This window comes from Mobula hypostoma, chromosome 16 (assembly GCF_963921235.1).
Source record: "Mobula hypostoma chromosome 16, sMobHyp1.1, whole genome shotgun sequence".
Taxonomy (NCBI): Eukaryota; Metazoa; Chordata; class Chondrichthyes; order Myliobatiformes; family Myliobatidae; genus Mobula; species Mobula hypostoma.
Window position 1 is genome coordinate 64,228,621 of NC_086112.1, and position 18,423 is coordinate 64,247,043.

At 38.9% G+C, this 18,423-nt stretch overlaps 1 protein-coding gene across 2 annotated transcripts in view; it reads left to right on the forward strand.

Moving 5' to 3' along the window:
• Positions 1 to 18,423, forward strand: part of LOC134357442 (tudor domain-containing protein 7-like) — a 126,981-nt gene that overhangs the window by 92,907 nt on the left and 15,651 nt on the right. For both annotated transcript variants that reach the window (XM_063069026.1, XM_063069027.1), the window contains exons 10-15: positions 7,210 to 7,412; positions 8,116 to 8,250; positions 11,596 to 11,682; positions 14,409 to 14,543; positions 16,982 to 17,092; positions 17,183 to 17,676. In XM_063069026.1, the coding sequence (XP_062925096.1) occupies positions 7,210 to 7,412; positions 8,116 to 8,250; positions 11,596 to 11,682; positions 14,409 to 14,543; positions 16,982 to 17,092; positions 17,183 to 17,676 (1,165 nt within the window). The remainder of the gene's footprint in view (positions 1 to 7,209; positions 7,413 to 8,115; positions 8,251 to 11,595; positions 11,683 to 14,408; positions 14,544 to 16,981; positions 17,093 to 17,182; positions 17,677 to 18,423) is intronic.

Consider the following 18,423-nt stretch of genomic DNA (forward strand, 5'->3'; position numbering starts at 1 on the left):
CCTGGTAACCTTCTTGAAAACCCCTCTGAGAAAGGCCAGACATGATCTACCACATACAAGCCATATTTACTATTCTCGAGCAGGCCCTGTCTATCCATATACTTTTTTATCTATTCCTTTAATACCTTCCAATAATTTACCTATTACTTGCTATCTTGTCATCTGACCTCTGGTTAATACCTCTGCCAGGGCCCTTCAACGTTTTTCACTAGCTTCCCACAGAGTATAAGGGAACATATTGTCAGGCCCTGGGGACTTAACTACGCTAATTTGTCTCAAGACAGCAAGCTCCTCCTCTTCTGTAAGGTCCATCACTTCACTACTGTTTTGCCTCAGTTCTGTCGACTCTCTGTCCACCTCCCTATTTAATACTGATGTAAAAAAAATCAATTTAATATCTCCTCTCCACCCCATCTATTTGGGCTCCATGCATTGATAACCATGCTGATCTTAAAGTGGATCAATTTTGTCCCTTCCTATCTTTTTGCTTTTCATATATCTGTAGGGTCCTTTGGGATTCTACTTCACTGTGTCTGTCAGTGCCAACTCATGCATTCTTTTAGTCCTCCTGATTTCCCTCTTGTATGTTGGCTTCCATTTTTTAATATACTCCTCCAGTGCCTGATTTTTTTTTCCTCTTGCTCTGTGCCTCCTAACCAAGGCTTCAATATCCCTCAAACGTAGGTTTCCTACTTCTGCCAGCCTTGCATTTTATTCCAACTGTTTACTTTTGGTATTTCACTTTTCAAGACCTCTCACCTCGCAAGCACACCTTTGCCAAAAAAACCTGTTCCAATCCACACCTGCCAGATCCTTTCTGATACCATCAAAACTGGTCTTCCTCCAATTTGAAATCTCAACCTGAGGACCATAATTACTTTGAAACTAATTAAATGATATTCATTAGATCCAAAGTACTTTTGTATACACATCTGTCACCTGCCCTGTCTCATTCCTTAATATGGACCTAGTATCGTAATCTCCCTAGTTGAAGGCTCTATAAATTAAGGAAGCTTTTCTGAACACATTTAACAATCTCTATCCCATCCAGTCCTTTCATTGTAAAGGAGTCCCAGTCAAAATGTGGAAAGTTATAATCATCTACTATCACGTTCTTACGAGAGGTGATTGATAAGTTCGTGGCCTACGGTAGAAGGAGTCAATTTTAGAAAACCTAGCACATTTATTTTTCAACATAGTCTGTTCCTACATTTACACACTTAGTCCAGCGATCGTGGAGCATACGGATCTTGGACCTCCAGAAAGTGTCCACAGCAGGGGTGATTGATAAGTTTCTGGCCTAAGGTAGAAGGAGATGAGTTATACAGCTCTCGTTACATGCACATACAGTTCAACTCTTTGAGTAATTATGCAGAAAGTTTGAAGTTGTTAACTCATCAGGAGGGATTGAGAAGTTTGTGGCCTAAGGTAGAAGGAGATGAGTTATTAACTTCAAACTTTCTGCATAATCACTCAGAGTTGACCTGCGTGTGTGTGTGTGTGTGTCTCTCTCTGAGGTAGTGTTCATGGGTTCAATGTCCATTCAGAAGTTAGATGGCAGAGTGGAAGAAGCTGCTCCTGTATCGTTGAGTGTATGCGTTACGCTTCTGTACCTCCTTCCTGATGGTAACAATGAGAGCAAGGCATGACCTGGGTGATGGGGGTGCTTAATGAAGGATGCACCCTTTTTGAGGCATCACTCCTTGAAGATATCCTGAATACTACGGAAGCTAGTGCTCGTGAAGGATCTGACTAAGTTTACAACTTTCTGCAGCTTGCTTTGATTCTGTGCATTACCCCCACTCCCCACTGCCCCACCAGACAGTGATGCAGCCAGTTAGAATGTTCTCCACAGTACATCTGTAGAAATTTTCAAGTGTTTTTGGTGACCTACCAAATCTTCTCAAACTCCTAATGAAATATAGTGCTGTTGTACCTTTGTAGCTGCATCAATATTTTGGGTCCAGGTTGGATCCTCAGAGATATTGACACCCAGGAACTTGAAATTGCTCACCCTTCCAACTCTGATCCCTCAATGAAGACTGGTATGTGTTCCCTGACTCACCCTTTCTGAAGTCCACATTCAGTTTCTTAGTCTTACTGATGTTGAGTGTAAGGTTATTGCTGCAACACAACTCAACTAGCTTCTGTACACCCTCTCGTCACCATCTGAAACTCTGGCAACAATGTTTGTATCGGAAGCAAATTTATAGATTGTATTTGAGCTGTGATGCCTAGCTACACAGTCTCAGGTATAGAGAGAGTAGAGCAGTGGGCTAAGCACACATCCCTGAGGATGTGTGCTTTTCATAACAAAGTAACATAAATGACTTGCTCTGTTGTTATAATGAGAAATTTGAATCTGTTGGGGTTAGCCTAGCCAGCCTGTAGCACTGGAATATACACTTAATCGGTCCCTAAACATGCAGCAGCGAATTCTTGCTGGCAGGATTTTAAAATTAACCCAACATCAACATCGTTAAAGTCAGTACATCATATGATTTGCTGATCTGCAGGAACAATAAGTATAAAAACACAGCTTCAAATTAACAAGCAGACTCTTCCACTGAATAGCCAGCTACCCTTAGTTGGAGTAAAACACCAGGCAAAGTTTTCTGCTGAGAGGCTGTCTCCCAGTCTTTGTACAAGAATCAGTGAAGAAGGAGGCATTTCAGTGTAAAGAACAGGCTTTTACTCCCTATAGTGACTTTGATACCTTGTGAGCCTTGATTTATTGGCTTTCAAAGCTGCATTTGGAATTGAGTGCTTGTAATGTATTTCATGTTTGCATTCAAAAACACAAAACTATTAATAAATTTCCTATAAGGCTATATTTACAATTTAACAACATCAAGTTTAATTGTCATTCAACGATACTTGAGTACCCATGAATACAGCCAAACGAAACAGTGTTACTACGAGCTAAGCTCCAAAACACAGTACCAATGGTCTTCACAGCACAAGGCACACATAGCTCATAAGACAGTGGTAAAATACAATCACATAAAAAGTTCAATCCAGATCCCTGAGTCCATGAATGTTGTAGCAGTCAGCAGTTGCACACAGTGCACCTTGTCTTCTGCTGAGCAAACACTAGAGGGCAGCATCGACAATCTGCTGTCACTGTTTGCCAATAAAGCAGTGAATCAGACTTGCAGCATTCCACATTAACCGTTAACAATGTCCAACAGGGTCTTGCGATCACAAGAAAAGTGCCTAAACAGATCACTTGCTGTTAGACAGCACACCTCCTCCATGCACCCACTCCAACATCTCTCTGACACAGGCAGCAGCACACTCCACAGCAAGTCCAGCTCCTTCGGTTTCTCCGCCATCGCGCAACTCGCTGATGGAGGAGATCTATAGTACTTTAAGATCTTAATCTCCAGCAGAGTCTTGCTTTGTAAAAAGAAATGCATTTTAAAGAGACAATAACACCTTTGGTTGAGCCCGTAGAAGCCACACGTCTGAGCAGCCACTATCTTACTGGAAAACCCTCGTTTTTAAAAAAAAGATAAATTGAATAGATATAGGCCAATGTGTTTAAAGTTTGTTTTTATTGGAATTAATTCTAATAACTGTATAAATCTCCATTTTGAAAGAAAAGAATTGGCATGTATTTATTAATAGGAGGTTTTGTCTGACTTCATTGCATTTTTCCTGGAGATGGTAAAGAGAGTTGATTACAAGGTCATAGTTGATAGGTTGATCAGAAAATTTGCGATCCAAGGGATAGTGGCAAATTGGAACTAAAATTAACTGAGTAGCAGGAAGAATAGAGTGAAAATTGAAGACTTTTATGTATGATGGATCATTGCCAGTGGGGTCCCATTGGGATTAATATATTATTTAAACCTATTGTTTCTGAATTCAGTGGGCTTTCAGGACTTGTGACAGGTTCAGTGGACAGTTTTCTAATTAACGCAAACACGAGGAATTCTACCGATGCTGGAAATTCAAGCAACACACATCAAAGTTGCTGTTGAACGCAGCAGGCCAGGCAGCATCTCTAGGAAGAGGTACAGTCGACGTTTCAGGCCGAGATCCTTTGTCCTGACGAAGGGTCTCAGCCTGAAACATCCACTGTACCTCTTCCTAGAGTTTTCTAATTAATGTGTTTTTTTAAAAAAAAATTGTCCATTTCCCTCATCAGATTTGAAGGCACAGTACAGGTACCCTGGGTTCACAGAACAGCTTAACAGAAAGCAGGACTTTGGTTAAGTAGATAAAAGTTTACAACTCTGTGTTTAGGCAGAAAATGCAGACAATTAATACAGACTCGAATCAGTCAATAATTTAAGATGTTTGAATACCATATGCCGACCATCAACCACCCATTTATACTAATCCTATACAAATCCCATATTACCCATCAACTCACTCCAGATTTTGCCACTCACTCACACACACTAGGGGCAATTTCATTAGCCTACTAACTTCCATACCCTTTAATACTGGAAGAAACCAGAGCATCTGAAGGGAGCCAATGCAGCAGCTGCACTAGCTCTGCCACCATGATAAGTAGAAAGTTCAATGATGTACGTAAAAGGAGCTGTAGGAATTCATGCAATTCTTAAAGTATCTAAGGATGTTTAAACATGCAATTTCTCAGTTAACTTCCCAGACAAAAGTGAGTCACAGGTTTTAAACTGACAACTCTTATACCTTTTGTGTTATCACAATTTAAGCCAAGAAACAAACTTTATTAAGAATCTGTGCAGGATATTGTAGCATTATACACTGTAAACCTAAAATCACCTGCTGCCATATGAATCTCAGGATTATATATGGTGACATATGTGTGTGTGTATATACACATATGTGCACACATATGTGTGTATGTGTATATGTGTGTGTACATATGTATGTATATATAACATTATTAAATAACATTCTAATAAAAAATAATGTTGAAAATGTGGCAGGTCAGACAGCATCCATGAAAAATGAAGTTTAGTGTTTCAGGCCTGAGACCTTTCATCAGAACTAAAAAAGAAGCTGGTGTCGGGAGTACAGAATAGAGTACAGGACATTAGATGCTGCAAAGGGGATTTCTCTGATAGGTGAAATAATGTGGCTGTTAAAATGCAGCTAAGCTCTGTGTATTGTGTTGAACATGTTATAATGTCTGGTATATATACTGTCTGATCTACTGGGACATGCCCAGTAGGCAAAACTAGCCAGTCCTGTTACAAACTGAGTTATCTAAGGGAGGACCTGCAGGTTGCAAAAAACCAAGGCAAACAATTGTTCCTTGATCTTTTAGTTTTGGTCCTCGTGGTTATAATACAGGAGGCTGGATAGGTCAGAGTGAGAGGGAATAATGAATGAAACTGGCAGACAACCTGAAACTGTGGATTATTCCTGCAAACTCAGCACAGGTGCTCTGCAATATACCTAGGCTGCATTTTTCAATGTACAGACCCCATTGTAAACGAGGATTGCAGTGCACTTGCTTGGAAATAGACAAATGAATTGCTGCCATAGCCAGATTATTTCTCCAACAACACACATCAAAGTTGCTGGTGAACGCAGCAGGCCAGGCAGCATCTGTAGGAAGAGGTACAGTCGACGTTTCAGGCCAAGACCCTTCGTCAGGACTAACTGAAGGAAGAGTGAGTAAGAGATTTGAAAGTGGGAGGGGGAGGGGGAGATCCAAAATGATAGGAGAAGACAGGAGGGGGAGGGATAGAGCCAAGAGCTGGACAGGTGATAGGCAAAAGGGGATACGAGAGGATCATGGGACAGGAGGTCGGGGAAGAAAGACGGGGGGGGGTGACCCAGAGGATGGGCAAGGGGTATATTCAGAGGGACAGAGGGGGAAAAAGGAGAGTGAGAGAAAGAATGTGTGCATAAAAATGAGTAACAGATGGGGTACGAGGGGGAGGTGGGGCATTAACAGAAGTTAGAGAAATCAATGTTCATGCCATCAGGTTGGAGGCTACCCAGACGGAATATAAGGTGTTGTTCCTCCAACCTGAGTGTGGCTTCATCTTTACAGTAGAGGAGGCCGTGGATAGACATGTCAGAATGGGATGTGGAATTAAAATGTGTGGCCACTGAGAGATCCTGCTTACCATTCCCATTCTGACATGTCTATCCACGGCAATCTCCCAGTGGCCACTCATTTTAATTCCACATCCCATTCCCATTCTGACATGTCTATCCACGGTGTAAGCAGGATCTCCCAGTGGCCACACATTTTAATTCCACATCCCATTCCCCTTCTGATATGTCTATCCATGGTCTCCTCTACTGTAAAGATGAAGCCACACTCAGGTTGGAGGAACAACACCTTATATTCCGTCTGGGTAGCCTCCAACCTGATGGCATGAACATTGACTTCTCTAACTTCTGCTAATGCCCCACCTCCCCCTCGTACCCCATCTGTTATTTATTTTTATACACACATTCTTTTTCTCCCTCTGTCCCTCTGAATATACCCCTTGCCCATCCTCTGGGTTCCCCCCCCCCATCTTTCTTCCCGGACCTCCTGTCCCATGATCCTCTCGTATCCCTTTTGCCAATCTCCTGTCCAGCTCTTGGCTCCATCCCTCCCCCTCCTGTCTTTTCCTATCATTTTGGATCTCCCCCTCCCCCTCCCACTTTCAAATCTCTTACTAACTCTTCCTTCAGTTAGTCCTGACGAAGGGTCTCGGCCTGAAACGTCGACTGCACCTCTTTCTAGAGATGCTGCCTGGCCTGCTGCGTTCACCAGCAACTTTGATGTGTGCTGCTTGAATTTCCAGCATCTGCAGAATTTCTGTTGTTTGCAGATTATTTCTCCTCTTTTTTTTCTATGGACTTATTACACGAGTAAACATTTTCAACCCTTTGCGTATAGAGGCTTGTAGAAGCAAAACAAACACAAGAGATTCCGCAGACACTGCAAATCCAGAGCAATGCACACAAAATGTTGGAGGAACTCAGGAGGTCAGGTGGCATCTATGGAGTTTCCTGCTAAGACTCTTCACCCGGACCAAGGTCTCAGTCCGAAACGTCGACTGTTTATTCCTCTCCATTGATGCTACCTGACCTGCTGAGTTCCTCTAGCATTTTGTGTGTGGGCTCTAGAAGTGAAATAGAGTTCAAATGTAACCTTTAGCATAAAAATGCTGGAAGAGTTCACTTATGAAATGCAATTAATTTTTAGTGAAGATATGTTTGTGGATACAAGATTAGTTAAAGTAGCATTTATTTGTGTTTTAGGTCTTGAAGCATTCTGCAAAGAGCCATGTGTGTTGGAATCTTTTGAACACTTAGCCAGTGGAAAGATATTGCTGATGGAAATCTTAGAAAGGAGTGAGATTCCACTTGTTCTTTTGTATGATACTTCAGGGGATGATGATTTTAATATCAATGCTGCATGTCTGAAGGCTTTGTATGACAAGGCACTTGAAGTGAATTTGAAGGTAAACTCTTTGATTTTTCTTATTGGAGCTCAAGTCCTACATTTCAAACAGTGTCACAAAAAGATAGAATGTTTATATTTTCTGTATTGCTCAAAAAGACAATCTTTGTCCTTCTCAGACCTTGCATTCTACTTTCACTCACTTTAATAATGACCTTTCTCTAGATGTACACGATTGTATTTCAAAGTGCCTAAGTATATTATCTAACTTGGTATCTTCCTTTCCTCTTATTTCTTGTCATTTCTGTAATTTCTTCATCCCACCTCATCCTACTCCATCTTCCCGATTCCAATCCCATTTCTTTCCACTTTTTCACCTTTGTTGATTCTCCAGTGTTTTGTTTTCTCCTTTTCTCTTTCATAATTTGAAAGGAGACCATATATGAACATTTTAATTGATTATTATATCCAGATCAGGGTATGACCCTGACTTGACGTAACACTGTCACCAACAGGTACTTAATGATATACTGCTGGTGTTGCAAAAAACATTCCATAGTTTTGATTATTAACGTTTGGATGTTTAGGAATGAAATAAAATTCAAGTGCATATTGTTTTTGAGTGTTGCAGCTAAAAATTAAATGTAGATCAGAAAGATCAAAAAAACTATGCCATGAAGACAATGTTTACTGCTGAGTATTTTAATTCATGCAAATTAATTCAAAGCCTTGATAATTTAAATTGTTCTGAATTTCTGTTACAGGAAAATGGTGTGTACCTTAATGTGGTAGTTACCAATGTCTGTTCAGATGGGACCATCTACTGTCAAGTACCTTCAAAGGGTTGGAACCAGCTCAGTGCCTTACTTGAAAAAGTTGAACAATATTTCAACTACCGTGTATGTTTCACTTTTAAACACTTGAGTATATGAAATATATTATGAATGTGTGAAAATAAGGATTGCTTTGCTGCTATGAGCTTGATTCAAGTATTTAACATGAATTCTAGATGTAATTATGAACTTTTTTAAAGGAAATATAGGCTCGTCAATCAGTCACATTTTGTGTTTAAAATGTTCTTCTATTCTGCTTGTACTGACAACCACCCTTGTCATCTGTAGCTTGTTCTTTCTCATTTGTTAACATCGTTTCTGTTGTACCGTCATTGTCTGCTCCATAGTTTAGTTTCGTTTCATTCCTTTTTTGTAATTTATTTTTTATTGAAGTTCATCATCAAACAAACATTTCCATAAGATGTATTTGAGATATTGTACTTATATATCATATAATCATATTTGTCACAAATCCCTACATAATATTTATCTGAGATATACCCTGAAAGAAAGGAGAGGAAAGAGAGAACAATCGAAAGAAGAAAACTATGTACAAAGTAGGGAATGATCTTTTTTTATAACATATTCATTGACTTGTGAGAATAAAATCAGGTCTATGAGGTGTTAAGTAGTTAAACCATTTTTCCCAGTATGAATCAAATTGTTCCAACCTATGATTAACAGATGCTGTTATCTTCTCCATTTTGTAAATGTCCATTGTAATTTCTATCCATACATTTAAAGTTGGGCAGACTTGACTGCAAAGTTGCTTTTGCACACCATGAGTAGGGAAGCATTGCATTCTTTCAAAAACATTGTTATTCACTTATTTTGAGGGTTTTTTTTCCCTCAGCACTTGATAAAGAACAGGCATCACACATCTTATTTGTCCCTGACATGTTTCAGCTCCAGTACTTCTAGGGGGAATCTTGCCTTCTGGTTTTATTTCCTCTATAGGTAGAAATACATAACGTATTAGTAATCAGTTTGTTTTTATTGACAGGAAAAATTAAATAGTATTTATATTTTTGTGCAGTGTTTGGGACCATGCCACGATAAAGGCTCTTCATCCTTGCTTGAGCATTACCAGGTCAGCTTGTTCATAGGATATCAAATATATCCCATACTTGCTGATTGTGTATTACAATATTTAGATTCTGAATTTGCATCGTGTCCAATTAGCATTTTCACTTTTAGTGTGTATCATTCACTCCAGTAACTTGTTTCAGAATCAGGTTTGTTATCATTGATATGTCCTGAAATTTTATCATTTTGCAGTAGCAGTACAGTGCAAGACACAAGTTACTATAATTTACAATATATCAATAAGTCAGTAAGTAAGTAAGTCAATAGTGCAGAATGGGAATAGTGAGCTAGTTTTCATGGATTCATGGACCATTCAGAAATCTGATGGAGGGGAAGAACTTGTTCCTAAAGCTTTGAGTGTGAGTCTTCTGGCTTCTGTACCACCTCCCTGATAGTATTAATGAGAAAAGAGCATGTCCCAGGTGGTGAGGGTGGATAAAAATTTTCTCTATTAAGCATTCAAGAGAATGTGATGGAGAGAGCTGCCCCCATATCAGTGCAAAACTCAAAAGGAAGCTGGCAATAAATCATTCATGCCAGGTATCATGTTGATCACCTGAGTGCAACCTGGTCTACTGCCGCACGCTGCATTCTCCAGCTGCAGAAATTAATATTCAGAAAGTAAACACTTCCAATTTGTATTAGTACCTTGACATTATTATACTTCAAAAACCATGATTTTGGCTTCAAAGCATCTTGTTTTATGAATGTGTATAATATTTACAAAGGCAAAATTCCAGGAATGGATTTTCAGAATTCCTAATTAAACAGGATTTTAAAATGTAACCGGTTTTGTATGTAAAGAATATTACTGGAAAAACTCAACAAAATATGGAAAGAGAAAACTTTTTTTAAATTTTAGATGGAAACCAGTTCAAACACATCCTTTAATGCTGTGGCTTCACCTGACCTTTCTCATTTCCTTCATTATATTGCAGGGAAAGAGGTTTTATTAATTTTATTTTATTTTTGAGATACAGCATGGTGTGGGCCCTTCCAGCCATTTAGTTTCTTTTTGGAAATATTGCTGTGGAATATCATGCATCTAATTGATCAGATGTGTTATCTTCCACTCTGTCACCTTTTTGAGAAGACACACATGGTTTACAGTACTTATGGAGGGAAGTTATTATGGTATACCAGACATTAGCAATTTGCAGAAAGCATTGATTTAAGGAGGGGAATTCTGATTCATGCTGCTTCCATCTCTTCACAATTCACTCAAGGAATTGCAGAAAGAGTAACACCTCTGCTTTCCCATTTTGCAGCTACTTCCGCAGAGAAGAGCAGGATTAAACCAAGACTATCCATCCGGTCTATATAACTGAATAATCATTTTCTTTAAAAATTCTACCTTTTCCACCAGCTTTCAACTACACTTTCAACTATCCTGTCCTCTAGCCATTATAAATTATTTTGATCCAATTTCCAAATGGAGCCAGAAGGTTACTATTTATTGTTACTTCATTTGGGGATGTTGATTGCTCGTTTCTATTTCAAAGAATAGGACATGAGCCTCTTTCACATCCTCTCCCAAATACATAGTGAACATTGATTTTTAGAAATTGTTCACCCTTATTCCTGTAAATTAATGTTGCTGTGCTGCAGCATCCAACATTTTCTGTACATTTGTTTGTCAGTCAATATATTTCCAACTAATGCATCTGTTTTAGAGTTTTTTCATTCAAATTGGGCTAAGCAATCAAATGTTGGTTGGCTTATATTTGTGTAGTCCTTGTCACTTAAACAATCCTGGCCAAAATCAGACAAGTAGCATCGATCAGTTTCCATTGTCATTGTTGTCACTTGCTAAGCTGATGCTTGGTTTTTAAAATAGATGTTGACGTAAAGTTGACTCTTTTTTTTGGCATCATCGATTGATTGTAGAGTACCCCTTGTTCTGGTGTACTCTTTGATAAGTGATATGGCAATAACTCAATTAAATTGTCAAAGTGGAGCTAATCTACTCACTTTCAATTTACATGTTTTACACCTTTGCTGTATGTCTGTCTACTAATGCTACCAGACTTCGGTGCAGGAATTCAAATTCCCAAACTACTCAATGCATGGAGAAGGAAATGAAAAGATTGTGCTAAGGGTTTCGTTTGTATCCAAAGGCTTGGTTTTTAAATTTTTTTCCATTTTCGTAGTTTAAATAATATCAATATTTTAATTTGCTTAAAAGATATGTAACTGAGACTGCACATGTGAGTAAATAGGTATATTTCATTGGATAATTTGTACTGCGAGTTATATGAAATGGGTTATCTTTGAATTACTTTTCCAAAATTGTAAGTTAAATTTTCTGGCCTTGTTTAATTACAGCAACTCACATCAGAATATTTCGTCTCATTACCTTTTTGTGGTAAGCGTTGTTTAGCACGATGGCGAGGAAAGTGGGCACGAGTAGAGGTAAATTATGTCAGTTAATATATATCTAGATCTTTGATTTTTCTCTTCAATATTAAATCTGGAAAGTAGCAGAAGTTATTTAGTACCATTTTCAAATACTACCCTTTCCCTCTTAATATCATGTATTAATTTGGGTTACGATTCCTAAAGGCCATTCATGTGTATTACTTGTGTCTGAGCAATGAAATGTTAATAGGCTATTTATCAATTGACCATAGATACTACAGCATCCTTACAGCAGGCTCACTGCAAGGATACCGAATAGAAGTTCCAGTTTCTGGTTACCACCCCTCTTCCCCGTTTATATCGCAGAACTCAAGAATCAGATGACATGACATGGGCACCTTATTGCACATGATGCAGTTTTATTGTCCTCAGTAACTTAAAGAATTTGTTTATTTAAGTCAGTGATGCTAGTACAGCAAACATCAGAGCATAAGAAAATGACCAAAAAGGAAAGAAATTAATTGATCCATGATGCCTGACCCTCATCAGAATTTCTTGTACATAATGGGTCTTCAAGCCTTTACTCCATCAGTTTGACCAGCCTGTCGCATTCTGCTTTGCAATCACAGGAAAAGCTAAAGAAAGGGGTGTGTCTGTGTGTTACTCTTACTGTTTTTTTTCAAAAAGGAAGAAACTCCCTTAAACCTCAATGATTTAAAACCTTTTCTGTAGGTCATGTGGACTAAATATGCCTTATTTATATAAAAAATGCCTTCTGTATAATAGTGTTTGCCTCAGGGTACAAACCTCTCTAACCATGTGGGCAGTTGCCATCAATCATAGCGGCCAGCAGCAAACACATCCCTGAGTGTCAATCTGTTGAATTCTAATAATCCATATGAACACTATGCAGGTGTTTTGTTTGTATATTTATACTGCTCCATTATAAATAGGCTAAAGGACTTGGCTTCATCTGAGCAACGGTGCTTCGATAAACTAGGAGTCATTTTGTATATCTTTTCCTAGGCTCATATACCGCTCGCCATACTCCAGACTAAAATTACACATGACAGTCTAGTTATGGTGACAGTGCCAGCTGGACTGTATCAAAGTAACTTATTTTTATTTAGACTACTCTATTAATGTATTTTCAATATTGATCATGGACTTGTTTATAAAGCAATGTAATTTTTTGTGTTATTTGGTGTAAAATTGGTAACATTTGCTGCTAGGTATGTTTTTTGTTTGATACTGGTCACTTCTGTTGATGACTTGCTATTTGCCAGCTTCAGTTTTGTTCTACTTCGCTGTTTGAATATTCTGAGTTTGCCAATTGGTATATTTTTTATGATATATAAAAGAACTACAACACAGAAATTGCCCAACCAGTCTATGCTGGCTTTGTCTTCAAGCAGCAATGGGCCAGTGTAATGGTACAGCTAGTGAATCTGCTGCTCTGCTGTGCCAGAAACTCAAGTCAATCTTGACCTTGGATGTTCTCCACATGAAATTTGCACATTCACCCTGTGACCATGTAGGTTCCTTTCAGCTGCTCCATTTTCTCCCATATCCTAATTGCTTGCTTAATATGCCGTGATAAATTCCCCTTCATGTGGAGGTAAGTGGCAGAAACTGGGCATAATTGATGAGAATGTGTGGAGAAATTTAAAGAAGGGTTAAATGTGGAATGGGTGGTTAAAAGTCAGTGGGTGAAGGGCTTGTTTCTGTATTGTATGACTATGACTCAATCTAATGTGTTTCTTGCTATGTCCTTCTATCATCTGTTCCCTAACCTGTTACGAACTATAGATTTAATTGGCATCATTAAGTGCAAAAAAAATTCCAAAGATTTTTTTTAATATCTTTCAATCACTGATCCTGGCTCCAAGTAGAATTGCTTACTCACACCATATACAAGAGAAATAGTCATTTGGCAGCAGAACAAACTGAAAGGAAAAAAGGGCCTACTCCTTTTGCTTTGTTCTTGTACTGGAGGTTTGCTGGTTCCTCTGGAATCATAGAAACATAGAAAACCTACAGCACAATACAGGCTGTTTGGCCCACAAAGCTGTGCTGAACATGTAATTTCTCATTACCTGAGAAATTACCTAGGGTTACCCATAGCTCTCTATTTTTCTAAGCTCCATGTACCTGTCCAGGAGTCTCTTAAAAGACCCTATCGTATCCGCCTCCGCCACTGTCGCCAGCAGCCCATTCCACGCACTCACCACTGTCTGCGTAAAAACACTTACTCCTGACATTTCCTCTGTATCTACTTCCAAGCACCTTAAAACTGTGCCCTCTTGTGCTAGTCATTTCAGCCCTGGGGAAAAAAGCCTCTGACTATCCACATGATCAATGCCTCTCATCATCTTGTACACCTCTATCAGGTCACATCTCATCCTCCGTCACTCCAAGGAAAAAAGGTCACGTTCACTCAGCCTATTCTCATAAGGCATGCTCCCCAATCCAGGCAACATCCTTGTAAATCTCTTCTGCACCCTTTCTGTGGCTTCCACGTCCTTCCTGTAGTCCTCCTAGAACAGTCAGGATGGAGAATTCATTGTTAACAGAAGTACTTAACTACGCTGTTCTCATCATGGCATTTCAAAGAGCTCTTGGTGAAATAATGCAGTTTAAAAAGTCAATATTTAAATTACTGCATTTCTGTAACATTGGTTTGCATGGATACAGCAAATAAGATTTTTTTACAATTCATAGCATTTTGTGTAACTTTGTGTGCTGATATTTATGGTAATTTGAATATTGTGTATTTCAAGATTACCAATGTACATGGTGCTCGAGTTGTGGATATTATATTTTTGGACATTGGAGTAGTTGCATCTGTTGCTGTGTCAGAACTAAGAGAAATTCCATCCCCATTTCTCAAGGACTCCATTTCCATACCACCTCAGGTAATAATCTTCTGAAATATTTTACTATAGTGCAGTGTATTTACAGAATAGAAGCAAGGTACTTAATCCAATAAACTTCTCCATATATTAATGTTCATAAAGAGATGCGCCCTACCCTTCATTTGCCTCCCATTGTATTTTTCTCTCTTAATTGTTCCCTGCCATATTTCCAAGTAAATTCTTAAATGCATCAAAGCTGTTTGCTTCAACCACTCTTTGTGGCAGGTGGTTGTGATTTTGTGATTCATAGAAACATAGAAAACAGGTGCAGGAGTAGGCCATTTGCCCCTTCGAGCCTGCACCGCCATTCAGTATGATCATGGCTGATCATCCAACTCAGAACCCTGTACCTGCCTTCTCTCCATATCCCCGATCCCTTTAGCCATAAGGGCCATATCTAACTCCCTCTTAAATATAGCCAATGAACTGGCCTTAACTGTTTCCTGTGGCAGAGAATTCCATAGATTCACCACTCTCTGTGTGAAGAAGTTTTTCCTCATCTTGGTCCTAAAAGGCTTCCCCTTTATCCTTAAACTGTGACCCCTTGTTCTGGACTTCCCCAACATCGGGAACAATCTTCCTGCATTGAACCTGTCCAATCCCTTTAGAATTTTATATGTTTCAGTAAGGTCCCCCTCCTCAATCTTCTAAATTCCAGCAAGTATAAGCCTAGTTGATCCAGTCTTTCTTCATATGAAAGTCCTGCCATCCCAGGAATCAATCTGGTGAACCTTCTTTGTACTCCCTCTATGGCAAGAATGTGTTTCCTTAGATTAGGGGACCAAAACTGCACACAATACTCCAGGTGTGGTCTCACCAAGGCCTTGTACAACTGCAGTAGAACCTCCCTGCTCCTGTACTTGAATCCTCTTGCCATGAATGCCAGCATACCATTCGCCTTTTCCACCACCTGCTTTACCTGCATGCCCACTTTCAATGACTGGTGTATAATGACACCCAGGTCACGTTGCACCTCCCCTTTTCCTAATTGGCCACCATTCAGATAATAATCTGTTTTCCTGTTCTTGCCACCAAAGTGGATAACCTCACATTTATCCACATTAAATTGCATCTGCCATGAATTTACCCACTCACTTAACCTATCCAAGTCACCCTGCATCCTCTTAGCATCCTCCTCACACAACTAACACTGCCGCCCAGCTTCGTGTCATCCGCAAACTTGGAGATGTTGCATTTAATTCCCTCGTCTAAGTCATTAATATATATTGTAAACAACTGGGGTCCCAGCACTGAGCCTTGCGGTACCCCACTAGTCACCACCTGTCATTCTGAAAAGGTCCCGTTTATTCCCACTCTTTACTTCCTGTCTGCCAACCAATTCTCTATCCACATCAATACCGTACCCCCAATACCATGTGCTTTAAGTTTGCACACTAATCTCCTGTGTGGGACCTTGTCAAAAGCCTTTTGAAAATCCAAAAATACCACATCCACTGGTTCTCCCCTATCCACTCTACTAGTTACATCCTCAAAAAATTCTGAGATTCGTCAGACATGATTTTCCTTTCACAAATCCATGCTGACTTTGTCCGATGATTTCACCGGATCTTTGGAAATCAGGACTAAAGCATAAAACTTATTGCTTACAGCTGTTTTATTGGGTGTTACAAGGGTGGAAAACAAACGAGACAAGCTGAGAGAACAGCCATTGTGGTCACCTCATACTCAGACTAGAGTTAATTTCAATGACAGCAATTAATCTATAAAATGTCCAGATTAAAGTGGCATGACAGCTGGTACAGAAAGCTAAGGTTTCTAGAAAAATATAGAAACAACTCTACTGTAATTGCTGGAAAATTCACTGCACAATTACATGTATATAGGTGATAATATAAAGATACAAAGCATAGGAAACTTAAACTACAAAAAAAAACAATTCTACACCCTAATCCAACACATTTTAAACGCTCTGACAAGGAATTTTATAGAAGAAAATAATTATTGTTATATTGAAATATATAGCCTCCAACTCTAGTTCTACTCCCAAGTGGAATCATTTTACCCTAAAGCAGCATCTATGGAAAAGAGTAAACAGTCAACATTTCGGGCAGAGACCCTTCATCAGGACTGGAAAAAAAAGATGAAGTGTCTCAGCCCGAAACGTTGTCTTTTTACTCTTTTTCCATAGATGTTGCCTGAGTTTCTCTGACATTTTCTGTGTGTTGCTTGGATTTCCAGCATCTGCAGATTTTTTCATCATTTTACCACAATATCCAAGCTTCTGGTAATATATCCAAGCTTTTCACTACTCTTAACAATTTGTAAAATAAGTTGTTTGTTCCCTTCATTGGATTTTATTTGCTGATACTATATCGATGCTCAACATTAAGTAATGTTTTTCCACATGCCCTTTCAGTTGAAAGGGTAGTTTATAGTTTTAGAATTTGAGAAATTGACTGTCAGTTGTTTTATCTTAGGCTATTAAATGCTGCTTGGCAGACCTCACATTTAACATTGGCATGTGGACACCTGATGCAGTAATGTGGCTTAGAGATACTGTATTAAATTGCTCTGACTGCAGCATTAAGGTAAGTGTGAATATGTTGCCCTTTTCACTTGAAGCGGCTAATCTGAATTTGTGAATATGCACTAATTATTTGTATTTTATCATATTTCAGATTGTGAAAGTTGATAATGCCAAAGGACTAGTTCACATTTACTTGTTTACTTCAAAAAATTTCCCGAATCCAGAACGTAGTATCAATCATAAAATAACCAATGGAGATCTGTGGAAGCACAGGAAAGACGTTTACCTGGGTGTCGAACGAAGTTCTTCTGGTTTCCCAAGCAATAAAGGTGATGCAAACATTGCATCAGAATTTGAACCAAAAGGCCCAGCGAAGGAATTGGGAATTGCACCAATCAAAATGGTTGCCCCAAATATTACAAGCAACACTTTTCCACCTCCTTTTGCTTTGCCACAGCCTGGAGAGCACATGGATGTCTTCATTTCAGTAGCTTGTCATCCAGGCCACTTTGTTTTCCAGCCTTGGCAGGAACTGTATAAGTTAGAGGTTCTTATGGAAGAAATGGTCCTTTATTACAACAGTATTGAGTGGCAGTCTGTGTCATTGGAAAAGAACAAAATATTTGTTGCTCAGCTGGATAACAAGTAAGTATTTTAGGTTCTTTATTTCAAGCTAAGAAATTTACTGAATTTAATGTTATAAGGAAAATGAAGATGTTGTGTATCTCTCCAGTTTCAGATGGATGCCCTAAAGTTTACCATTATCCCCATCAGCTACCATTATCAGAGGAAAAAAAATTGAGGCCACTGGGCTATTGTTAATACTCTTGCTACCATTGCATATAATTTGCACAACATGAGTTGGCTTTTTTAAAAAAAGAAACAGTCACTGTAGACAATATCATCTATTTAAAACTTTATTTTAGAGATACAGCATGGTAATTTCTAAATTGGTTTAGTGTCAAAATGTACAAACTGCCAAAAGCAGCTAATAGCTTAACATTAAATTTACACTTGCACATTAGAATCTATCTTTGTACAACCTTGCTTTGGTATTTATGCACATAAGGACAGTGGGATTGGTTTAATGGAATTGAACATAGAAAGCCACGGTTGTGACTCAAGAACCATGGTGGCCACTTTAGAGTGAATTCTCACGCAACATGTGAAGAAGCAGAAGATTGATCTTCTACAGTCAGTTTGCATCTCAGGTAAGTTCTGTAGGCTACTTTTTCTACAATGACTTAAATAATAGCTTGCTATTTTTGCATATGGATGTCTTTGCAGCTTGCTAATGTAACTTGCTACTCTTATATCATTCATCAAAATTCCTTCCAAAAAGGCATCATTCAGCAGCAGGTTTTGCTATAAGCAACAATATGTCCATCAGTA